The 27,076-nt window shown below is 38.7% G+C and overlaps 1 protein-coding gene across 2 annotated transcripts in view; it reads right to left on the bottom strand.

Annotated features, from left to right (window-relative positions):
* The window catches only part of LOC124379039 (astrotactin-2-like), a 362,618-nt gene that overhangs the window by 173,611 nt on the left and 161,931 nt on the right, over positions 1–27,076 (bottom strand). For both annotated transcript variants that reach the window (XM_046839046.1, XM_046839047.1), the window contains exons 4-5: positions 24,700–24,849; positions 6,653–6,754 (exon numbers count right to left, since the gene is read on the bottom strand). In XM_046839046.1, the coding sequence (XP_046695002.1) occupies positions 6,653–6,754; positions 24,700–24,849 (252 nt within the window). The remainder of the gene's footprint in view (positions 1–6,652; positions 6,755–24,699; positions 24,850–27,076) is intronic.

Here is a 27,076-nt window from a genome sequence, read left to right as displayed (position 1 = left end):
CCGTCTGTTTTTTTCCCAACCGTCACACACCGGTAATCGCCAGAGAGAAGTAAGAGCTGGACTCAATCAGGAAGTTGGAGTCTGAGAAACACGATGAGGAAAGTTCAGGTTTCTAAACGCTATCAGGGTGAAAGGGTACGACTTCATGACTACAAGCGCAGTGGGTCTTAATTGCGGAGAAAAACCTGCTGAAAATTGCTTTTTGGTGGTAGAGGCTGCTTTTTATTTTTTTTGCATAAATCAAATTATTTTCTGGGAACGATGTCTTTTTTTGAGAGATAATAACGCTCTTAAAAGTTTCCTCATCGTGAGTCAAGAAGCTAAAAAGCCGAGGATTAGATGAAAAAAAAGAGGAACGTGTCGAACAATTTGCAATTTACAAGTCCATTTTTTCGATAACGATCAGCTCAAAATGATCCCGACGTGAAACCCTCCAGCCGTGGCTCGTCTTGAACTTAATTCCTTACTGTGATTCTTTTGATCATTTCTTTTTCAGACGTGCACGTATTTCTTTATTATACTTTCTTTGTCTTTTCTCACGTCTGGTTTATTTAGTGATCATTCGCTCGGTGTAGACGGAAGCTGATATTCACGTGAGCTCTGCTGACAGCTGTGATCTCAGAGTTCGGATGGATACATCATTAAAGTCATTAAATCTTTTCTCTGCATGTTTTCAGCCAACTGCTGATGGATAGTGTTTATTTATTAATTTTCATGAAAAATCTGCCGTTTCGGTTTTTACATGGAGATTTTCTAAGAGTCACTTCTTTGGCTTAGTCGAATGGACACATGCAAAGATTCAAATGCAATTTTTTGTGTGTAACTTTATGTAAACAGTGTACATAAATGTACAAATATTTCTATATGACGTGCTCTATTGCATGCTATACGAATCCCCCCGTCGCCCCCCAAATCCCTACACCCCCAACCCCCCCAATACGTCCTTTTTCTACTGGTTCCTGTGTGATACTTTTTATCTCCATTGTTTTTTGTGATCCTGCACATATTTCTATCTTGTATCACATGTACCTGTGGTTGGTTTGAACTTCATTGCAAACATCTGCCAGAATTTGATGGCCAACTACCATGTAGTTCTGATGATGATCCAATTAGGTATCCATAGTGCACCAAAAGAACAACAAAAAAATCCAGTTTTGCAGGCAGAATTCAAATCAAATTCAAATTCAAATTCAAATTTAAATTCAAATGTAATTTGTCACATACGCATACATAAAAAAAAAAAAAAAAAAAATTATATATATATATATATATATATATATATATATATATATATATATATATATATATATATATATATATTTAACAGGAATTTTATGGCAGGAGAAATCAGGGGGCCCAATACTTTTGTTCTTAAAATGTATTTAAGCCTTTTCCTTTTAATACCTAGAAATAATAAAGTCATATTTTCTATGTATGCCATATAAATGCATTTAGAAATCAATGTATAACCCAAAGCTACTGTATATAATCAGCTGCGCTGAAACCTTGCCATTAAATATGACTACAAAAATCGATTTTTATCTTAAATTCAAAGGGAAACTGCTAAATAATGGTCAATGCCCGATACAAAAGCACCGGAATGTGTACATGAGCCTCAGCCATAAAAAGCATACAGAGCTCATCACGTGGATGAAAAAACACGGTTCGTACACGTTGAGATTCCTGTCGTCTGCGATTTCTTTCTTAGCCGAACCCTCAATCAATCATTCACGTCTTAATTAACTCTCCCGTCACTGGATCATTCGGCGTAAATAAAGAAACCCTTCATAAATGATCGGTGCTCACGGAAGCTGATATTCGCATGAGCTCTACTGACAGCTGTTATCTCAGAGTCCAAACGGATTCATCATTAAAGTAATTAAATCTTTCTCTGCATTAATAAATCACTCTGCTTTTCCAGCCAAATGCTGACACCATTTATTTATTTATTCCTCTGAAAAATCTGGGGTTTTTTTTTTTTTTTTTTCTTGCATGAAGATATTCAGTCACTTCCTGTTTTTTTAAGTCGCTTTTCATTTTTGGCGTGCACAACCTTACCTGCTGTCTTTATTCCTGTTTGTGAAGCTTTTTAAAGCTTAATTGTGGAACGCAACACACATTTATTCACTACTTCCTTTCTTTACTCAGGTGTATGTGTAAAAAAAAAAAAAAAAAAACCTTCACCGAAAAATCTTTTTTAATCACTAAACATTTGTTTTACTGATGCGAGTCTCAAATCGAGCACCAAAATCCACCATGATGCAACACATCCGGCAATTAAAACCGTCCGTGTGGAAACATAGCAAAAGTCCCGCTTGGTGTTCTGATGATTTACGTCATTTAAAACACCATCATTGCTTTAAAACATCTACAAGAATATTTGCTCTATTTTGAGTTTGTGTTCACTAATAATAAATATACCTTTTACATAAAGCATCAATATTTGTCCATGACCATGTTGATTAAAGTATAAAAAAAACCTGAAAAGTATTAATTTAAGGTACATTTAGAACAGAAAAAAATGTGATTAATCATGATTAAGTGTTTTTTTCAATCGACAGCCTTGATATACAGTATATATATATATATATATATATATATATATATATATATATATATATATATATATATATATATTTCAATTTGTGACCTTCTGATGTGATAATAATAATAATAATAATAATAATAATAATAATAATAATAATAATAATAATAAACAGGCAGGACATCCATGCATCTGTTCAGTGTTCTAAATATCTGTGTCTGGATTTAAACATTTAAATGTGCATGATCTACAACCTGAAGTGGGCGTGGTCTAAGCAAATTTTGTTTTAAAAGTTTTTATCACCTGCCCAAAACCACCCAAACAGTGAAACATAATTGTGGCAGCATCATACTGTGGGGGTGGTGTTTCTGCAGCTCCTGGTCAGGCTTAAGGGAACGCTGAATGGAGCAAAGTACAGAAATCTCCTGAATTAAAACCTGTTCTGCAGCACTCAGGATCTCAGTCTGGGCCGAAGGTTCACCTTCATACACGACAACAACCCTAAGCACACAGCCAAGACAAGAATGTACGAGATTGTTTCAGTCAGAGCCGTGACTTCAACCTGATTGAACACCTGAAAGTTCTGAATCTGGAACAATGTAAATAAAAATAAAGCAAAAACAAAAATCAGGTAGAAATGTGCGAATTCAGACTTGACAGTTCACACAGTTTTATCTCTTCATTTGTTCCCATTTGCTGTCTTTATATCGGACCGCTCGCTCACGCCCACATAAACAAAAACAAAAAAAAACACATTAGTGCACCTCCTGTAAGTCTCTGTAATTCCTATTCGTTTAGAACACACTTTCTATTCATCTTAAATAAAGATTTTGTATTCAGTTTCATCCCTGATGTCAGGAAGCTGCTCAGCGTTTTCACGTCTCCTTTGTATTTGATTGTTTTTGTGCATGTATGCCAGGACACCTCGGGATATCATTCTGTGTTTATGATAATTGTTTCACTGCACTCCTACACTACGTCTGGGCAAGATATCAGTACAACAGCACGTTCTCACCACATCCAGATACGCAGTGTATTATACACCAAGACTTAATCTCTGGTGATTATTGCAGAACTTTTATCAAAAAAAAATGTCAATAAAGCAGAAGTTGCCGTCAGGCTTCAACAAAACAAGGCACGATCAAGAGGAGTCCCACTGAGGTGCGAATAAAACTTTGGAATTGGAAAGATTTTTTTGTTTGGCTGTTGATTCGGAATCAGATACAAGCGGCGTTCGGCAGACGCCATTATCCAGAGCGACTTTTTCTCATTTATACATCTGAGCAGAGACGTGGTTAAAGGCCTTGTTCAGGTGCCCCCCGGAGCAGCAGCTTTGGTGTGGCTGATATTTAAACTCCCAAACATCAGATCCAAAGTCTAATTTCTTAACCGCTAAATTACCTCCTACATTTATACATGTATACCTGCCATGATTATAACTGTCCATAAAGGTTTTATAAAGCTTCAGTGTGGGCTGTGAATGTGTACATTCTTAATAAAATTGGTTCTATTTTTACCTATCAAGATTCTGTGTTTAAGACAGAGAGTGTTACACATACACTTAGGGCTCATAAAGAGCTGGAGGTGCAGAGCGGAGTATAAATATGAATATGACTTTGTAATGTGAGGATACAGTAAAGCATTAAGAATTTGTGGTGTGTACAGCATGCATAATGTCGGAGAATATTTCCATAAGTCTGTATATGTCTGCCACTACCTTAGTATTTATATAATATATATATACAGTATTAGTATATAATATGATGCTTTAATGAAAAGTTCTGCATGGGCTCATTACCAGCTCTAGAAATCATTGTGTGTGCACACAGTTTGTCGTGTCGTCAGGTTAACTCTCTATCATGAGAAGGAGAAGGCATGATCATGTGTACAGTATGCATGGCTCAGATCTTATACTTTTACATCTGATACACATTTCTCTCTCTCTCTCTCTCTCTCTCTCTCTCTCTCTCTATTTCTTTCTCTCTCTCTCTCTCTCTCTCTATCTATTTCTTTCTCTCTCTCTCTTTCTCTCTCTCTCTCTCTCTCTTTCTTCTCTCTCTCTCTCTCTCTTTCTTTCTCTCTCTCTCTCTCTCTCTTTCTCTCTCTCTCTCTCTCTCTCTCTCTCTCTCTTTCTCTCTCTCTCTCTCTCTTTCTTTCTTTCTCTCTCTCTCTCTCTCTCTCTCTCTCTCTTTCTTTCTCTCTCTCTCTCTCTCTTTCTTTCTTTCTCTCTCTCTCTCTCTCTCTCTCTCTCTCTCTCTCTCTCTCTCTCTCTCTCTTTCTTCTCTCTCTCTCTCTCTTTCTTTCTCTCTCTCTCTCTCTCTCTCTCTCTCTCTCGCTCTCTCTCTCTCTCTCTCTTCTTTCTTTCTCTCTCTCTCTCTCTCTCTCTCTCTCTCTCTCTCTCTCTCTCTCTCTCTCTCTCTCTCTCTCTCTCTCTCTGTATAATTGTTTTTACTGTATATAATCCTGTCGTAGCGTTTCGTTGTGTTGGTTTCAGGCCCAGACAGTGTGTAGGAGTGCAGGGAAATGATTAAAACTGATGCAGAATGATATCCTGAGGGAGATCCACACATAGCAAAATAGAGACGAACTGCTTCCTGAGATCAGCGACATACTGAATACAAAACCATTATTCAGAATGAATAAATAAATATAAAATATAAATATTTCTAGGAGGTGCTCTAACATTTTTTTCTTATTCTTAAAGACATGATTTTGTTTAAGCCATGCCCAGTTTTAGTTTTAGGTCATGACCTTATTTTGTTGTTGTTGTTTGTTAAATGCAGATCATAATACAGAGAACTTAAGAGTATTAAAAGTACATAGTGTTAGAAACATGTTCTGCCTGTGTTTTATCATTATCATTATTATTATTATTATTATTATTATTATTATTATTATTATTATTCATTTATATTGCCTTATTATGTGTTATATACATGCTATAATAACACTGGAACGAAAGGCAGTTTGAAAGAAGTCATTTTATGTAAAAAAATATTTTATTATTATTATTATTATGATAATGATTATGATTATTATTATGATTATTATTATTATTATTATTATTATTATTATTATTATTATTATTATGATAATGATTATGATTATAATTATTATTATATTATGATAATGACTATGATTATTATTATTATTATTATTATTATTATTATTATTATTATTATTATTATTATTATTTACATAGTTTTTTTATTGTTTTGCAATATACAACAAGCAATTATTTCTTTAAAAAAAGTGCTGAAAATAAAAATGACAAGACAGAAAAAAAGGACATGACAGAAAACAAGAGATAAAAAGAGAACAAGAGAACGGACATCCGCTGAAAGAACACAGAGAAGGGAGGGATAAAAAGACAGTGAAGGGAGAAGAGTGCACAAAACAAGGGCAGGAGAAATCTGCTGTTTATTAAAGACTAAAAATTAGATTAATTAAAAAAAAAAAAAAGCACCCAAAAAGTAAATTTGTCTAGGAGACTTGATTCTGTTCGAGCATGACGATGTTTCTGTGCACAAAGCCAGCTCCATGAAGATCTGCTTTTCATGGGTTGGAGTGGAAGATCTCCTGCTATAGAGCTCTGAATGTGAAATCTGACTGCACCCCAGGCCTCCTCACCTTCTCACCTACATCAGTACCTGACATTACTAACACCCTTGTGGCTGAATGAGCACAAATCTCCACAAAATCTAGAGGAACATCTTCCCAGAACAGTGGAGATTATTATAACAGTAAATGGAGATTAAATGTGGCATGGGATGTTCTCTCTCTCTCTTTATTGTTGTTCTTGTGAGGGGATTAATTGGTTATACGGCTCTTTGGGCCACTTGCATTCATGTTTGGGGGGTATTTTAGGGGAAGGAACACACTAATGATGGTAATACATGTGTAAAACACTGCCACATTAATATCTAAGCAACATCTCCTGCAATCTGGTTCTGTTTAACTAATAAATGCTGATTTAGAATGAAAAGAAAACAGTATCAATAGACAATGATGTCATAGATTATTTATTCCTGCCATTCTCGTTTACGCCGGGTTCAAACCTCTGCTAACGGTCGAGGAAGACTGAGGAATAAAGGTGCAATAAAATACCTTTACTGCGGCGTCTGCCTACGCGGTGCTCTGTGTAGAATTTCAGCTGATTCTCATCATCCACATCAGAGCTGGAACACTCCTGAGGGCCAAACACACCACCTGGTTTAGGAACAAAAAAGAGAGGAAGAGAGGAAGAGAGGAAGAGATCAGAGGGTTGGTGAAGGCTGAAGGCATTGTGCTGGATCACATCTCATAATAAAAATTAAAGCTGTCACGCTTTTTTGCTCTCTCAGGTCAGTGATGAAGCACTGCTTTATAATCATCCGGAAAATTCCTAATGAAGAGTCGGGGATTGTTTTGTTTGCTTTTTTGTTTGCTTTTTTTTTTACTGTGAAATCAAGGAGTGAGAAGAACCTCCAGGAGTTGTTTTTGGAATACGCTTGATATTGCAAGCCGGTTGAAAATGAAGTCATATTCGAAATAAAGAATAAATAAAAGCTGAAAATCGATGCCGTCTGGTTTTGTGTCTCTGATTCTGAGATGATGAACATCTGAATACAAAATCAATACTAAGATGTATGAAGGATAGATATAAGGCAGATAATGGTTTAATGATCAGGAGCTGCTGTCTTGATCTCGATCCAGGAATGTTCAGCATCCTGATCTTTATTTAAAAGAAAAGAGTTCGCCTTGGGAAAAACAAGCCACACCTCCTTTTCCAGAGCTGAAAGATAAGCCACGCTTCTTCTTCTGACAAACGGGAAACCCTGCGTCCTTCACGTTGGACAAACAGACAGTAGCTACCTAGCAAAGATTCATGCCTCAAAGCTCACAAGACACACCTCCTTTCATTTCTCATTTGCATTAAATCGGAGTCCATCCCTTTCCTTTTCTCTTGTTAAAATTGAATGCGTTTATATTGTCATTTTTTATAATGTCGTCACTCTTAAAATTCAGGTTGAAGCTGAGGTTCAGAAGGTTAGTCACCGCCAATTGAGTTCACATCTCCTTTTTTTATGATGCTAGTCATACTGCCTCGGCCAAGTGTGTCTCCAGACTTCAGATGTCAAAAGAGTGTTTGCAGTCAACACAGCACAGAGTTGAAAATCCTCGAGGAGACAAAAAAAAAAGACGCCTCTCAACTGGAAAGCAGTGTCTCAGGAAGGTCATGACTGATGGTTTGAATGTCACTCGCAGTCATTTGTCTTTCCCGAGGCATTCCCTAGGGACTGGCGCTAGACTCCGCCTCCAAAACCCACTCCGGCTGAATCTCTGAATCATGCTAACTGCGTTTCATTTATATTGACAAACCCAAGACATTTTCTGTTTAGAGACGGGCTTTAAGGCTGAATTAAACACACCCTGAAACATTAGGAATGCGAGATAAGAAGGGGGTGTGGCTTCTGATGAGAATTGTATAAAAAGCCAACATTTCAGATTGAGATACCAACTGGCTCATCTGCAAGTTTTCCGGCATTTAAATGCAGAGCATGAGCACAAAATGTGGAAAGTTTGGCACAAAATATGAGGAGAAAAAATACTTAATGCATCATACACACTAAATACTTTTGATTTAAAAATAATTCTGATACCCTCAGAACCGTAGAAGATTATAAACAAAAATAAAATACCATTTACAGCTTTACAACATTGAAAATAAATCGATGTTGATGTTAATCAATCAGACTGCGATTTGGCCCTCTAGAAGGCGTCCGATTAGGTCGGCATTTTTACGTCCTTTGATTGGAACTTACTAGTCAGAGCTCGCAAACTGCTTCTGTAGCAAACTGCACAAGCTCCAATATAGTCATGTGCATTTAATAGCTGTGCTTTTTTATTCCACTACGACTGACAGAGCAGAAACGGATATGGTCAAAGATACATTAACAAGACGGACTTTTCAAGAAAAGATGGACATCGTGAGGAAAAGTTTGTCTGCTCAAAACAGTTATTATTTTTTTTTGTCACAAAACCGTTTATACTTTTGTGTTTTCCTTTCTGTAGAATTTGCACAAAAACACACAATTTGAATTCATTTCAAATCCCCAGGAAAACCAGTAAAGCACCAGAAAAAATCATTTTTTGGACATTAATATTGATGCTTCTGCTGGAGATGATGTATGCGGGTGGTGCAGTCGTGGCTCCAGTGAAAGGAGACGTGTTGAATCGTGTTCATTGGGTTTCTTCCTTTATGACATTCATTCTCAATGCCATTGATAGATATATTTATATTTCATTTTACAACCAGAAACTGTAAGGAGGCTCAAACACAGAAGAATATATCTGATCACAGCAATACTATTTTATACATGGTGCAGTAAGCAGCAATTCCATCCATAAAGATGTTTTATCAGGTCTGTCCTGGTTTAATGTAGTCAGTAAAAAAAAAAGACTTTTATACATGTTCAACTCAAGTGTAATCCCGATTCGACCCGACTTGGTAAATATAATAACTTTTTTGCTCACATTAAATTTTAAGTTTTTATATTTATATATGTTTTATCATCACAATAGTTTTCTTCACTATGTTTTTAACAAGATTAAAAATCACTGGACTGTTGCCTTGTAACATGGATACAGGAATTTATCTGGATTCTCTTACTGAGAAAAAAGAAGGACTCCATAGTAGGAAAGAAAAAAATAAATCTATAAATCTATTTTCCTTAATACATGAACAAAGTGCATTACTAGGAGGTTCTTACCTAGCTTCATGCTAGACAGATTGTTCTTCTTGAACTGCTAAGTCAAAAGTAAGGGTGCAAAAAAAAGGCAAAACATAAATGAATGAATGAATGAATGAATGAATGAATGAATGAATGAATGAATGAATGACCAAGTTATTAGTACAATCCTCAAAAATTTATTATATTTTAAAAAATAAAAAATGTACCATACTGAATGGAGGACTTTTTCATTTTTTCCCCCAAGCCCTGTGGGATTACTGAGCGCTGGGAAATTAAAAGAGGCGTTTCACTCGATTGGTTCTGCGGTCAGGGCTCGCCCACTCGAGTGGCCAGAGTACAGAGAAATCAGGCAGCAGATCAAATGGATAGAGAAGCGCAAAGAATGGAAAGAGAGTAGGAGAAAGTTGAGCGAAGAGCTGGGAGAGGGTGAAAAACTTTCTAAAAAAGACTATAGCTTGAATAGAGAAGGAGGAACGCATAGAGCATTTCATCCTGGCTTCTGTGGATGAAAAGGAACAAGAATAGGAAATATTTCAGGTACCTCCACTGGCCTCCGGTCGGCTTTTAGATTGTGTTTTGCTCATTTATATATTCACACTGCAGAATTCAAGAAACCGGTCAGCAACTGATTCTGTACCGATGTTTACATACAATATTACATACAATACAATAATACTAAATATTAGTAAAGCAGTAACCGATGGGGCTGAAGGACCAATTTCTTACTCGTTACACTATAAAAATATTCGTTTCTAATAATCTGATATGAAAACAGAACACAGAAAGCAGTGAAATGATTTATGGTTATGGGCAGAAGAAATTTGAAAACGTAATTATAATAAAAGCAAAAACACAAATGATGAAAACGCTGGCCTTAGACCTGCAATCCGAATTCAGCATTCAGAACCGAATCTGGTCGAGTCTGGTGATGAACAAAGCCTAATTTCAGACAGAGAGACCAGTCGCATGCACTTCCTACTGATGTATTCAAAACAGGAAGAAACATTTAAATTATACATGCAGTTACAAGGACAGTGAGATGATGATTGATGCTCCTCTGCACACTGTTCACAAACTCTACACCGGGCTGATCTTTTTTTTGAGCTGCTGCCGTCAGAGCACCAAGAACCTGGACTTCAACACCCAGGAAACTGTCCTCTAAAACACTTAAACTCATATTGGTAAAATGTGCAGTGCAATGTGAGCATGTGAGGTGCTAGCTTTAAATAAACACAGTATCTCATGAAAGTGAGTACAGATTTACTGTCCTCTGAAAATAACTCAACATTGGCATATTGTTGGGGTCGATATCATGTTGAAAACCTGTCGTTCGACCCATTTTCTGAAGGGAGGGTGTCATGTTCTGCTTCAGATTGTCAAAAGTGCATATTGAAATCCACGTTTCCCTCAGTAAACCGCAGCTTTGCAGTACCAGCAGCACTCATGCAGCCTCAGACCATGATGATACCACCACCATGCTTGACTGTGGGCAAGACACAATTTTCTTGGTTCTCCTCACCAGGGCGTCGCCACACATGCTGGACATCATCTGAGCCACACAAGTTTATCTTCATCGTCTAATCAGACCACAGGACATGGTTCCAGTAATTTATACTCTTGGACAGGTCGTTCTTCAGCAAACTGTTTGCAGGTTTTCTTGTGAGCAGCTTCAGAAGAGGCTCCTTCTGGGACGACGGTCGTGCAAACCAACAGTGTGCAGCGTACGGTCTGAGCACTGACGAGTTGACCTTCTGCTTCTGCAACCTCTAAAGCAAAGCTGCAGCACTCAGGTGCTTTATGAAGCAGCTTCTGCACCTGATGCACAGCACAAGGATTCGACTTCTCTGATGGACCCTTGTGAGGTCTGTTCCGAGTGGAACCTGTCTCGGAAATCCTCTGTATGACCCTGACCACTGTAATGTACCTCAGTTTCAAGGTGTTACCGATCTTCTTATCGCCTCTGCATCTTTGTGGAGATCAACAATTCTAATTCTCAAATCCTCAGAGAGACTTTACCATGAGGTCCATGTTGAACATCCAGTGGTCAGTATGAGAGAATTGAACTCAAAGCATCAAATTTTAATACAAGATACAAGATTTTAGAGGACAGTGACTCTGTACTGGTATACAAGCTGCTCATTGTCCTCTAAAATATATCCAAGTTTCATTTCTATTGTATTGTCCATTGAAGATCTACAAGAATTATGAATTAAATGTGAGTGTACTCTCTTTTATGAGACACTGTATATACACACAGTACAGTGCATACACTTGGTAATTAAAAAATAAATAAATAAATAAAAACATTTGAATGCTGAAAAGATTAGAGGCCGAACAGGTTCTGGCCTCTAGGATTCTGAAGCTCGGAGCCAGAAAAGAGTATTTTATGTATCAGATGTATCAGATATCAGACGCTCCAACTATACCAGAGATTCTGATTCTTTTTCTTTTTTTCCCACTGCAACAGAATGAGCTTTTCAACCTGAAATCTATAGTCAGTGGATTAAAAAGTACACAACTGTTGTTGATTGACTTTGTGATTCAGCTCAGGATTTTGATATCAGGCTCAACAGCTGCTACCAAATACATTTTGCAGCAAGAGTACGAACCAGGTGCTCAGTTAAAGGCATTATGGATACACAATACTTTTGTATTGAGCTTAGCAACTACGCTGCACAATGCAAGCTCAGATAAGACGCTTAATGCCAGAAATGTGTTCAAACGATATCAGATTCAAATCTAACTCCAAGTACATTTTTGGGAAGCGGGGGGAGGTGAGGTGGAGGGGGAATGGTGTATTTTAGTAATCTTTGCTGACTGAAAGGAACCAGAAACCAGAAAGTTCTTTAAAAAGCAAACTGAAAGAAATTCACTGAAAAACAGCATCAAATAGCAGAACAGAGTCAAATAATCTGAGGTGAAGGATTTGACTCAGTGAAGAGTGCAAGTGAGCTGAGTCAAATAATCCGAGTCAAATGAAAGCTGGAGATTTGAGATTTGATTAAATGGTCTGACTCGCTGTAAAAAATAAATAAAAAAAAAAAAAAAAAGAGACCTGAGTCGAATGAGCTGAGTCAGATGATCTGATTCACAGTAAAGAGCTGAAGATGTGAGTCAAATGAGCTGAGTTAGATGATCTGATTCACAGTAAAGAGCTGAAGATGTGAGTCAAATGAGCTGAATCAGATGATCTGATTCACAGTAAAGGGCTGAAGATGTGAGTCAAATAAACCGAGTCAGATGATCTGATTCACGGTAAAGAGCTGGAGATGTGAATCAAATGAGCCGAGTCAGATGATCTGACTCACTGTAACAAGAGTTTGTAATTTGAGTCAAATGAGCCAAGAGAAATGATCTGAATCACTGGAGAGCTGGAGATTTGAGTCAAATAATGGGAGACAGATGATCTGACTCGCTGTAAAGAACCAGTGATAAAATGTTCTGAAAAGATTACACGTTTGTCCTGCACACCGCATTGTTAAGTATACAAAGCATACAAATCAGGGGTGACACTTCATTTCTCCATTTCTACTACAATAAAATGAAACCTAACATTAAACGTCACATCTTCGAGTTCTTAAAGGTCCAACAAAATCTTTCTCATCGAAAACTCCCCTGAAGTGAATTTGAGCGCTACTTTACGAAAGCACACATTAAGTTCTATTTTTATCAAAACCACTTAGCAATCTAATAGCGAACAAGTAGAGCATTGAGCATGGAGTCGATGTTTCTCAATGCGCTGCTAAAACATTTTGCGACGTGCTAAATGCTCGAGAAACAGCAGCTTAAGTGCCTCTTGTACCCCTCCGATAAGAGTAGGTGGCGCCGAGATCCATTTTTACACAGCGGGAGACATCAAGCTCTCTAAGCGCTTCATAATGCACTCAGCTCCAGCTTTCAAATCCCACACCGCTCCTGCCCATCTTCATCCATTAGCTAAAAGGAAATTTTAATTTCGTTCTCAACCCTCCAACTCCCCCAACCGCCCAACATAATCCCCCCCAACCCCAACACAATCCCCCTACATACCCCCTCAGGCTATATAAAGGCTTTAAGTGTTTAATTGTGAGTGTGTGGAATACTAAACACACAATATCCTTCTCATACGATTAGCACAAGACGCCTCAGAAGGACACCATGCTCTAGAAGCCACGTCCCCACAACAGACAACCGTGACACAAAACTGCCACTGTGTCCCGCCTGCCACTTACAACCATGAACAAAAGTTTTGACCCCCCCACAATTACCTGCAGTTTCACTTTCCTACTTAGGCAAATGCACCTCCTTCTACCTACTCTTTTTTATTTTTTTTCTGTATAGTTATAAAAGTTGTAAAAGTTTTGGCACCCATTGTCACCTCACATTTGAATTCCAATACACTAAATTTTTTTATTTGTGCAATATCAGTCATGGACTTATTTTAATAAATAATGTGCAAAAATTAAAATCAAATATTGAGATTGAATTTCAAATGAAATGATGCCTTCGAAATTATTCCAACTATTATTTGTATTGTTTAGCATTCAGTATTATTCTATTATACCATATTAAACATTGATTTTTTTATGTTTAAAGCATCTAAAAAAAATGATATTATTTCGACTTACTCATGACTTGTGTCTTGTGTAGATTTCAAAACGTCCGTGTTTACATTTGGAGATGTTCACACACTCTCACCTTGCAATCATTCCCAAAGTGTCAGCGAAGAATCAGAGAGAAACAACACAAACCTGCACTGGATAGATAACGACTGAAAACTTGCATTCAGCAAACCTATGGGCTTTGAGATCTGCTCGTGAAAATGAAAAGACTGGAGTAGAACCATGTTCTGTTCTCATGGAGATTGTCTTTGTCACACTGTCCTTTTTTATTAGGAATCCAAACCTGCATCTGTTTTTTTTTTTTTTTTGTTTACAAGCGAAACTTCTGAATGCTGAAACCTTCACCTCTGATGCCTGTTAGTCTCAGATATTCACTGCACAGCTAATTTTACATGTCCAGCTACACAGCCGGTGGGGAAGTAGGCCACTGGTCCTGGGAATAAGCATACCTGCAGCCAAGAAAATGAATAAGATATTGGTAAACAGCTACGCAAACCCTGTGAGGATTTTGCTGCACGAGTTTAGAAAGACAAAGCAACAGAAAAAAAGGGGAGATGTGTGTGTGTGTGTGTGTGTGTGTGTGTGTGTGTGTGTGAGAGAGAGATTTCAAATAGAGAAAGAGAAGCGACTCATGCACCAAAATTGATTTCCCGCCTGGCTGATTAGGAATCTTCATCTCCTGATCAAAGCGTGTAAATCACACAGCAGTGGAAGATTATGTAAAAGAGACATTGGGTTGAGTGCATGTTGAGTTTCACAAAGCCACAGTAAGCTTTAGAACATGCCGGAAGACCATAAAATTCCTAGGAATTTGCATTTCCACAAATCAAGACTATAATATTTTCTTTTAAATAAAATAAAATGGTATTTAAATGAGTTGAAGATGTTTTAAGGTTCATCTATAACACCATGCTTAATGGTAGCGTTCATGTAAAGAAATACCTTATATAAGAGTAGTGTTCATAGAACGACATAGGACATAGAACGACATAGATAAATATAAACTGCTATTATCTATTTTAATGTCAATTTAGAGCAGTGTTCATAGAGCAACTATAAACTGTCATTGGTTATTTTAATGTAATGTAACGGGTCACTTAAGCATGGTGCAGAACTACATAACATCTTCATTAACTCATGGGGTTCATACAACTGCATAGCATCTACATGAACACTTCATAAAATAAATAGAAATTGTTATTGTTGATTTTATACCTTATATAAATAGAATGGTTATAAAACTACATACCAACTACATAAACATTCATAGAGCTAGTGTACTATTGTAGTAACATGTACTTAAAGGTAGTGTTTATTCAACTATATGACACCTTCATAAACACTTCATACAAAAAGATATTTATTTTTTGCCTATTTAGAAATACCACCTATATAAGAGTGGTGTAGAACCCACATAGAACTTGCATAAACCCTTCATAGAATAAATAAACTGGTTTTGGCTACTTTATGTTTTTGGATCTATATAACAGCTACATAATGCATACATAACTATTAACTGTTATGTAAATTAACACTTTATATAAAGGAGATGTTTATAGAGCTACATAGGGCTCACATAAACTATATATATATATATATATATATATATATATATATATATATATATATATATATATATATATATATATATATATATATATAAGATTTACAAAACACTTTTATAAACCCTTCATAAGATGAATCATAACTGTGACTATCTCAAGCTACCAATATTATGGTTAGGTGTTTACAAACGTTTCCACATGCTGACTATGTTCTAGGATGAATGTTAACAAATATGGCTTATGAAGGATGTTATGTACAGCTTACGGATGTCTTATGTAATCCTATGAATTCTATAGAGGTTTCTGGGATAATTGTAGCAATGTCATTTATGGACTTAAAAAAAAAAAAGGGTAGGTGTAAAAAAGGAGAGCAGATGGCGCACGTGTGTGTGTGTGTGTGTGTGTGTGTGTGTGTGTGTGTGTGTGTGTGTGTAGGTTTATGCCAGTTTTTTGAGTGCACACTAAATGGTGCTCCTAAGACAACAGTAGCTCTTGTCTAATCTCTTCTGTCTCAGTGAAGTAGCTCTTGGGATCTTCATTTAAACAGCTCTGCTTCTTCCAGGTTTCTCACACCATGCCCTCACTCTACCCTTTCTCACCAGTGTGTGTAAGTGTGACTAAGTGTGTGTGACTAAGTGTGTGTGTGTGTGTGTGTGTGTGTGTGTATATATATATATATATATATATATATATATATATATATATATATATATATATATGTGTGTGTGTGTGTGTGTGTGTGTGTGTGTGTGTGTGTGTGTGTGTGTGTGTGTGTGTGTGTGTGTGTGCATAGCAGCCGCTCCCGACACAGACCCAGATCCAGCTTGATTTGCAAATTGTGCTCTCGAGACCGAGACTTGACTGCTAAGTAACCAGAAGCTAGCGGCAGATCAAACACACCGTGCTCTTGATCCTGAGGGGGAAAAAAATCTCGCTCTCTTAACCACCAACTCTGATATTAATCCAAAGCTGGCAGGTTTTATTTTTCCTATTTTTCGTCTGAAGCAAGAGTCCGTCCAAATGTGCACACTGAAATGAATAATTTGCAGATTTCTTCGGCTAAGATTGGACCAGCTAGCATGATGCTACGTTTCTAATCGGACATGGGAGTCACCTAATTAAAAAAATTAGATACACTATAGCACTAATACGGTGTTACACACTTTCAAATTCACTGTGCGATTAAGACACTAATGAGTGCTGAATCGAGTGCTATTTTATAGAACAATTCATGTGGACACAAGCCGTGGTATTTCGTAATTCGTATCCAGATACACAGTGTAGACAACTGAAGCCCTGATGAGCCTTCCAATAAGCTCCAATAAACTCATCCCAAAGGTGATCGATAGGGCTGAGGGTCAGAGCTCTATAGCAGGAGATCTTTAACTTCAACCCGTATAAAGTGTATCTTCAAGGAGCTGGTCTTGTGCACAGGGTTTGCATTATCATGCTGAAACAGGTTGAAGTCTCAACGTGGAAGGAAAATTACATAATACTACATTCAAAAAAATCTTATAAAACTGGCTTGAGTTTTGAAGCATGGTGGCGGTAGCTTCATGTTTAGAGTTACCCTCAGATTTTTGGTTTCCCTTTTCAACCTTAATGTATTTGTGACATAAGACAACTAGCTGATATTGGTTTGAATCCTTTGCCTTCTCCATAGATTAATATAATTATATCCATCATTTTTAAATCTATATTGTCCTTAGATTTGTTGGATGCTTAAGTGTTTTCTGTTTAAGGGCAGTAGAAAAAAGATCAATCTGGCAACATCAGAACCATGAACTAAATGTGCAACAATTTTCTCAATCTTTGAATACATCTAGATTTTATTAACAGTATCCTCCGGTTCTCCTGTAACAGTCCTTTCTCACCAATCTCAAGCTACTTAACACTCATGAACCCAGACACACACCTGGTGTAGACAGTTAGAGCTCAGATAAGCCTCAGCGCTAATACCGTAACGTGTCTGCTTGTGTAAAAAACGCAAACACTCGTGGCCTCGACTCCATCACCTCCTTCTCACACTGTAATCGGTTGCCATCTGTTCCTCATGAAGACACGATTAGAAAGATTCACACGACCCAAAATTCTGAAATCTTTAGAGCAGATGCTGGTAGACGATGTGAAATGAGGAGCTGGTGTTTTTTGGTGATTATTGGTGGTGGTTATAGCAGGAGATCTTCCATTTAGCCTAATTAAAGCAGACCTTCATGGAGCTGGCTTTGTGCACAGGGGCGTTGTCATGCTGGAAGAGGTTTGGGTATTTATGCAAGCCACTGTACAACCATTAGAGGTGCCTTATAAGAGTTGTGCTCTGGGTACTGATGTATAAATAACACGTTTGTGTGTGTGTGTGTGTGTGTGTGTGTGTGTGTGTGTGTGTGTGTGTGTGTGTGTGTGTGCGTAACACATGAATGACACTTGCTGACCTCTAGCATTACCCGATGAAACAGTAAAACACAATTCGCAGAAAAGCGCCAAAATCGATCGCTGTCAGGGCGTCTGAATGAGCATGCGTGCACAAAAAGCCGAGGCGTATCGAGATGCTGTCAGAACCCTGACGAGCACGTCCATCAGGAATCCGCTGCCAACTCCAGAGCTTTCATTTGCCCCTGCAGATAAATATGAGAAGACTAGCAATCATTAAAAAAATAAATAAATTATATATATATATATATATATATATATATATATATATCCTTTATATTCATCCCAGAGCATCAACAACCTTTGGAGTCGATGTCATAAAACGGATAACAACGTTGTATGTTAATCGGCAGAAAGACACGGGTCCGAGACTGACGAGTGAAGTGAAGCTCTCTCGCAATCATCCAATTTCACATCGAACATATTAGTAGAGATTTAGTCCATTTTCAAGAAACCTCGAAGGAATAAATTCACACCGTGTGGATAATTTGGACAACTGCTGCATTTCTAAAAAGGTTGCCAGACTGAGCGTGACAAGCTGCGATAAATTAGTATCCCACTGGTCGAGATAAATAAATCATCTTGTGCTGAAAATGTAATTAATTTAAGATATAACAAACCCACATTTCGCTTGGACTTCGGTGACTACGATGGGGCCTCTGTTTCTGTAAGGTGCTTCATACTAGTCACGTGTACATACAACCAGAGAAACCAGAAATTATTTCTTTTTTTATCACGTTGACGTTAGGAAGGTGGGGTCAGAGAGGATACAGTGCCTCTGGAGTACAAAGGGTCAAGGGCCTTGCTCAGGGTCCCAAGAGTGGCAGCTTGGTGTGGCTGGGATTTGAACTCAAGACCTTCAGATCCAAAGTCCAACGTTTTAACCATTGAGTTCATTGAGTCAAGTGTGTGGCCTGATCCCTGGCATTGTGACATTCCTTCACACTCTTTTAAACACACACACACACACACACACATTTTAGTTCCTGATTAATCGCTCGTTTAGCGTAACGAGCATATTAATGGCCTCGCCACACTGGCTAATTTGCGAGCGGCCATGTCATTCATGGCGCTGTGGTAAACGTGTGAGTGATGACTGCATGGAGCATTTATTACAACCAGGAAATGACAACAGCCTGTCAGGACAACTCCATCGCGTCTGAACTGTGAGCTCGAGGCACTGTTCTGTTACGCTGCGCCTGACTCTGCACTCTTTATGCTTTGTGTGTGTGTGTGTGTGTGTGTGTGTGTGTGTGTGTGTGTGTGTGTGTGTGTGTGGTAATGAAGACACAGATGCCTGCCTGCTATTGCTGTCAAAGTTACTCTCTCTGACAGCGAAAGAAAAACTGGCTTTTGCACAGTGGCTATTTTTAGCTTCAGACTTGGAATCCCACACCTCATTTGTTGAATACTGACAGCCAGAGAGGCCACACCTCCTACACTGTTACTGACAGGAACAGAGGCCACACCTCCTACACTGTTACTGACAGGAACAGAGGCCACACTTCCTACACTGTTACTGACAGGAACAGAGGCTACACCTCCTAAACTGTTACTGACAGGAACAGAGACCACACCTCCTACACTGTTACTGAAAGAAACAGAGACCACACCTCCTACACTGTAACTGACAGAAACAGAGGCCACACCTCCTACACTGTTACTGACAGGAACAGAGGCCACACCTCCTACACTGTTACTGACAGGAACAGAGGCCACACCTCCTACACTGTTACTGACAGAAACAGTGACCACACCTCCTACACTGTAACTGACAGAAACAGAGGCCACACCTCCTACACTGTTACTGACAGGAACAGAGGCCACACCTCCTACACTGTTACTGACAGAAACAGTGACCACACCTCCTACACTGTAACTGACAGAAACAGAGGCCACACCTCCTACACTGTTACTGACAGGAACAGAGGCCACACCTCCTACACTGTTACTGATAGAAACAGAGGCCACACCTCCTAAACAGTTACTGACAGGAACAGAGGCCACACCTCCTACACTGTTACTGATAGAAACAGAGGCCACACCTCCTAAACAGTTACTGACAGGAACAGAGGCCACACCTCCTACAGTGTTACAGGGATGTCATTCTTGTGCCTTTATTTAATCTTTTAATAGAACTAGAAATACTATTCACTGAAAATGCAGATCTATCAACTATTCCTCCTCCTTTATGTCTGCTCATGCAGTGACCACACCTTCTTTATCAGCACATAAACACTGAAACCGATGCGAACAATTAGATTCTTACAGCCTTTATAAAACAGAAAAGTGTTCCGCAGTGCAAAAGCACATTACGGAAAAAATAAAGCCAGCAGGTGGTGAAATAAAGAATGCCATATAAACAAATGTTTCAGCCGGGCCCTAATCTCATGCTCGGCTGTAATAGACGCTGCACGGCAGGAATCTTATTAGCGAACCAGCCATTTAGTTTCAGGCTGGTGCGAGTTCATTTGTGCAGCAGGTGTAATGAAAAAAAAAAAAAAGAAAAACCTGCTTCATTCCTGCACTCAGACAATCATACAGTAGGAAATATATCATATTGTGACATTTATACAAGGACCAACGAGGTGAAGGCAGCAAATGTCTAACGTCAAGTCCAGATGTTTCCTTTCACAATCTGGGTGGAGAAGGTAACGATGGAGACGTCAGAAGGGAGGATTATGAGAATCATGAACGTAAAACATCATGAATGCTCAGTATTTTTAATACACCTCCCCCACAGTGAAGCATGGTGGTGGTAAAAACGTGTTCTTGGACCTCCTTAATCTCTCTGTCCATCCCTTCAATATCTGTCTGTCTTTTTATTTGCCTCTTTCCGTCTCTTTCTCTCTGTCAGTCTTCCTGACTGTCTCTCTTTCATTCTCTCATTCTCTCTTCCTTACTGCCACCATCTCTCTCTATCTTTGTCTTCCATTCTATTACTATCTGTATGTGTGTTTTTGTCTTACTCTTTCACTCTCTTTTCTTCTCTTCAAACTATCTGTCCATCTCCTCAATTTATTTGTATTTTTCTTCTTTTTTCTCCATCACTCTCTCAGTCAATCTTTCTGCCCTGTCCCCTTTCATTCTTTCTTCCCCTCTCTCTCTCTATCTCTCTCTCTCTGTCTCCTATTCTATCTCTATTAGTATTTCTGTATTTCTGTCTCATTCTCTATCTTTCTTTGTTATTTTCCTCTCTTTTCCTCTCTTCAATCTCTCTGCCCACCTCTTTAATCTATGTCTCTCTCAGTCACTCTTTCTGCATTGACTCTCTTTCATTCTCTCTTTCTCCATTCCTTACTCTCTCTTTGACTAGAACTCCTCCTCTCTCAGTATGTCTTTCTCTCTGTCCCATTCTCTTTTTACTTTCCTTTTAATCTCTGTCTTTTTCTTCTCTCTCTCTCTTTCTCTGTTGGTCTCTCTCGATCTTTCTCTTTACTCAGTCAGTCTTTTGCCCTGTATCCACACACACACACACACACACACACACACACACACACACACACACACACACACACACACACACACACCATGTCCATCAGGAAAGCTTTGAATAATTAAAGAGTTGAAGGTGCCAGGCATCGTCACTCTCCCAGATGGTGGTCAGCGTTCCTTCCTGTCCTCACCACAGTGCAGGTCACATCAGCATAGCTAATCACTGTCTCACACACACACACACACACACACACACACACACACACACACACACACACACACACACACACAGTACTCAGCAGCACTCCACATGGTTCAGCCTCAATCTCCTCATCAGCTCATCATCATTGCTTAACCCTTATGATACACAGAGGCAGCACACTCACTCTTCATATGGCAGGGTTATACAGTGGGGTCATACAGCAGAGACATGTGGCGAGGTCATACGGTGGGGTCATATGGCAGGGTTATACAGCGGAGACATACAGTGGAGTCATACGGCAGGGTCATACAGCGGAGTCATAAAGTGGGGTTATACAGCACAGTCATACAGAGGAGTTATAAATCGGGGACATGCAAAGGGGTTATAGCGGGGTCACTCGTTGAGGTCATACAGCAAAATCATACAGCGAGTCCACAGGAGGGTCATCCAATGGAGCCCTACATGGAAATCATACAGCAGGGACATAAAGAGGGATCATACAGCAAGGTCTTATGTTGGGGTCATACAGAGAGGTCATACAAAGGGGTCATACAGCAGGGTCATTCAGAGGGGTCATACAGAGGGGTCATACAGAGGGTTCATACAAAGGGGTCATACAGCAGGGTCATACAGAGGGGTCATACAGAGGGGTCATACAGAGGGGTCTTATGATAGAGACATACAACAGGGACATACGGAGCAGCCATATGGCGAGGTCATACGTGGGGGTCATACGGCACAGTTGAACAGTGATGCTGGATTGGCAGTAGAATGATTGACATCCACAGGCAACAAACAGACAAACAGGCACTGTTATACAGTATACTGAAGGCATTTCCTTATTCATTAGGATACTTTTGTTTTCTATTTGGTCCAACTGACGCCTCACTGCAGGTCTTTCTTTCTGACCACGCTTAGAAATATTTGGTGGGCTTGGCATCATTTAGCATGTCCCTGACCCCTGTTCACATGGCACAAGGGCCAAGTATTTCTGAGCTTATTTTAATAACGATGTTCACCAGAGGGCAGGGAATAAAAAACAAAATAAAAATGTGATGTTTGGCAGCAGAATGAAAATGAAAATCCAACAAGAAAGACTTTATTGATGCTAAAAGTCAATCAATAAACAGATAAAAAGCTAGTCCTTTTTAGAAAAAATATCTATGATGTCATTTCCTATTACAAGTAATTGCACATAAATGGAAGGAGTCTACAGGGTCAGTGCTCGTACAGGGTTAAAGTGTGTAATGTTTGATCTTCTGTCATTCTCAGGACTTGCTACAGCTGCTATAAGCGCTAATGAGGACTAAACTTAGCATTGCTGACATGGTCAAAATAAAAATCCAAAACAACGTGTCCCTAGGTGCTGTACTCTTTCTTTTTTTTTTTTTTTTTTGTGTACCTTCAAATTTGTGGTAACAATTTGAGAAGGAACCGCATCTTTCTGGAATAGTCAGGTGTCCCAAAACTTTAGTCTAATCTTGTTTTAACCAATCCCTGCTCAACATCATCAAAACACAGTGTGAGAGAGATATTTTTAGGAATAAAAGAGTGTTTTAGCATTTCATTAGAGAGTCTAGGACAAGGCTACTCTCTCTCTCTCTCTCTCTCTCTCTCTCTCTCTCTCTCTCTCTCTCTCTTCACAGAGGGATGGAAAAGCATTGCGATCATCAGCGTAAAAATGCTGAGTCAAGCAAGACAAAATTAAAAACTTCCCAGAGCCCAGCACCCCTACAATCATCTCAGCTACAATCGCACTCCCCATTCGTCTTCCTGTTTTTTTCCCCTTCTTCCGATTGCCTAATCTCCTTGTAAGGACTCGCTGAACCTCGTACAGTCGCCGCATTTAATTGAGTTCCGGCTGCACAACCAGACTCGTCCCATTAGCTCCTTGTTGTCCTCGATAGACCCCAAGACGCTTTAGTGCTGATGTTGCATTTTAGTTTTTGTTTTTTTTTTTCTTTTCCAGGGACGGTAATTAAAGGCCTCCAAAAAAAAAGTTTATTAGAAGCAGAGTGTGGAAAAGGGGCACATGCTCGAACTCTTTCTCCGACACGGTGAGGAGGAATGAACTGAAACTGAGAACAGCATGGATGGATTTTTCTCGTGTCATTTCACAGAAGAACGGTGGGATTGTTAGTTTTATCACGTTTATATGATTGAACCGATTTTCGTCTCACAGAGAAATCTCCAGCAGGTCTTATGATTCCGCAAGTTATATATATTTTATACAATATACAGATTGTTTGGTATAAATAATACAGAATATATAATAGAAAAAAAATATCTATCTATCTATCTATCTATCTATCTATCTATCTATCTATCTATCTATCTATCTATCTATCTATCTATCTATCTATCTATCTATCTATCTATCTATCCGCTGTTAGAGGAAATAAATCAAATCTTTCTGACCAATCAGAATCCAGAATAGTGCTGTAGTGGATAAAAGTACACTTTACACTTTACTGTACACTAAATGTTATTTATTTCTTGCTTTCTGTGTCTGTGTCTGTGTGTGTGTGTGTGTGTGTGTGTGTGTGTGTGTGTGTGTGTGTGTTTGCTTATATGTCTGTCTAGAATCCAAGCCAAACCTATAATGCAAAAGTAATCCGTTTGTCTCTTTATGCTTTTTAGGGATTGATTAATAAAAATTAATTAAAAAAAATAAACAAAGGTGAGTTTAATTAATGTAATTTATATAGATTTTTTTAAACAATCATCAAAACAATATTTTTCCCCACAATACATTACAATTCCAACTTCAATATTTAGGCCACGCCTCCTTGCTGAGTCTTATGTCCAGGTTTGAATTAGACATAAGTATGCCATACATTATCAGAATCCACAGCTGCTTTCTTTCACATAAAACCTCGATTCTTTGAGACTATATAGTAACATAAACACATAAACAGTAACAATAGTACCATAAACCATAACCCTAACCCTAATAGTAACAAAAGTACCATAAACCCTGATCCTAACCCTGACCCTGACCCTAATAGTAACAATATAAACAAAAAACATTGTAGATGTGTTAATTAGTCACAGCATTCGCCTAACAAGAGCAAAAAATAAAAGACATCGAACAGATCGGCTGGAAATTTCTGAACATTCAGTTCCATGATGTGTGTGTGTGTGTGTGTGTGTGTGTGTGTGTGTGTGTGTGTGTGTGTGTGTTTACCTCTGTTTTGAATCGGTCCTCGTTTGCGGCTGGTGGACGAGCTGTGTGTTGCATTTTGGAAATGCGTGATCTCCATGGTGGCATTGGTACGGAAACTATCCTTGATTCTCTGCACTAAAGCTTCCACGGACTCGTGCTGGGAGTCGATGACTGCGAAACAGAACAGCACAACACACACACACACACACACACACACACACACACACACACACACACACACACACACACACACACAGAGTAAGTTAGAGTTCTGCAAAATCTCTCACAAATCTTTAACCCAATGACATCTAAACTGATCGAAGAATCACATAGAACATCTGGATAATCTGGATTTAAAGTCCAGACATTACTGTATGCTGTTAACTTCATTACTTATAATCTGACCTCATTTAGCGATTTTGAAGTGTGATGCAGGTTAAAATTTCTACATGAAATATCATCAGTTATGTGCAGAGTTTTCTAATGGTCATGTTCTTCATTTTTCTTTTATTTAAAGAATTTAAAGCAGATTTCTTATGTAACAACCTTCATTAATAAAAGCACTGTTTCATGATACCATGCAAATTTGTTTCGGAAACCCCAACACTTTGTGAAGTGAAAGGAATCCTAAACCAACATGGCTCCAATTTCATAATTCAACACAATGTGATTCTGTCTGGACTGCGGCTCATTGGATCCGACTTTACCGTACAACAAGACGATGAGCCGAAGCGAGAAACATGTCTGAGTTCTGTAAGCGTTCTTTACAGAGCAAACAGTCAGTAGTGATGTCTATGATGGAACCACCTGCCCAGTCACCGCACCTAAATACTATTGAACTGCTCTGGGATGAACTGAATCACAAGAAAGAAAAAAAATACTAGTGAAGAACATCTTTGGCGAGTTTTAAAAGAGACACATCAAAGTACTACAGCTGAATGTTCGGAGAAACGAACTGTCTGGATACTGAGAGCGTGTAAAACTTCTAATGGAGGATTTTTTAATGAAAATGAAGTTGAACATCCGGACATTTATAGATTTGTTTGGGCAAAATAAAAACTGTTGCAAAGAAACAACAGGAACATGTTTGTGTCTCTTAAAAACAATAAAAGGATAACCTTTGATTATATATACACACACATTATATAAATATATTTATACACACACACACAAACACGCACACGCACACAAACAAGCATCTGCCTAGCTAATACGGGGAATTCGGGCGCCAGGTATATACATTCTGATGATTCCGAGCTCTGCCCTGAATAGAGGCAGCATTTACACGGATTTCATGTAACATTAAAAAACAAACAGAAATGGTGCGATCGACTCATCTTTATATGGCGTCTGAGCATTACATTTAAAATATTTCCAAAAAAAAAGAGACAAATTTACATTTTTGTTCAAATAAAAATGAGCATCTGTTCAGAAATTAAGACGAGGTCTGAGAACGACCATCTCATTTCTCATTGCAGTTTAATAACTGGGTCAATATCAGGTAATAACAGTGAGACGCGAGAACCTTCGCGTGTGCGAGGGCCATGAAGACGCAGACGGTGTTGCTTTTCTATCGTGCTGAAATTCAAAGCCTCATGGGAGTTCTCCTGACCCACCTGTACACGTTCTGCCCCATTTGTGCCACCAGAGAGCCTTAAAATATATAAATAACCCTCCCTTTTTTCCCATTGTCTCGGCGAGTCGAATCGGAAAAAAAAAAAAACCTGGAGACCAACTATTTATCTGCCGCCTCCATTAGCAGACCACGGCGCTGCTCCCTGAGGTTGGCCATGCATCACGAGTTCAATTAAAGTGAGAGATGTGAGGGGACGAGCTCTCCCAGGAGCTATAAAGGGTCTGGATGATGATATGTTCCTCTGTTCCTCTTGCACTCTGAAATAGTGGCCATGTCCTCTCCATCTCTCTCTTATCTTTGTTTCATTCAGCATCATCTCACACTTTTATGGCTCATAAGAGCTCAGGTAAGAGGAAGTTACATTAAAATGAAGGAACTGTGGCTCCATTGTGATCCATTGTGGCTTTTCTTTAGGATCGTATTTTCTTATTTCCCAAAGTGAAGCATGGTGGTGGGAGCAACATGATGGTTTAGAATGAATCCCTAAATAGTGAACGTTTCATGTTTTATAATCGAGAATTTCAACAGCACCACAAAAAAAAAATCTCATTAATAGAGATGTATTGGTTGTAGAAATAAAGAGAGTTAAGGGCCTTTCTCAAGGGCCCCAAGAAGGCCACTTTGGCGATACCGAAGCTTGAACCCCAGACCTTCTGATTAGTAACTCAGAGCCTAAACCTCTGACCTCCCATGTACCGAATCCTGATGATGCTAATTCAGTAAGCTAGCTAACTGCTAATGTGCAAGCTAGATTTCAAGTCT

The sequence above is a fragment of the Silurus meridionalis genome, chromosome 25 (genome assembly GCF_014805685.1).
Source record: "Silurus meridionalis isolate SWU-2019-XX chromosome 25, ASM1480568v1, whole genome shotgun sequence".
Taxonomy (NCBI): Eukaryota; Metazoa; Chordata; class Actinopteri; order Siluriformes; family Siluridae; genus Silurus; species Silurus meridionalis.
The sequence above is the reverse complement of the archived record's forward strand: the minus strand, read 5'-3'. Positions and strand labels throughout refer to the sequence as shown.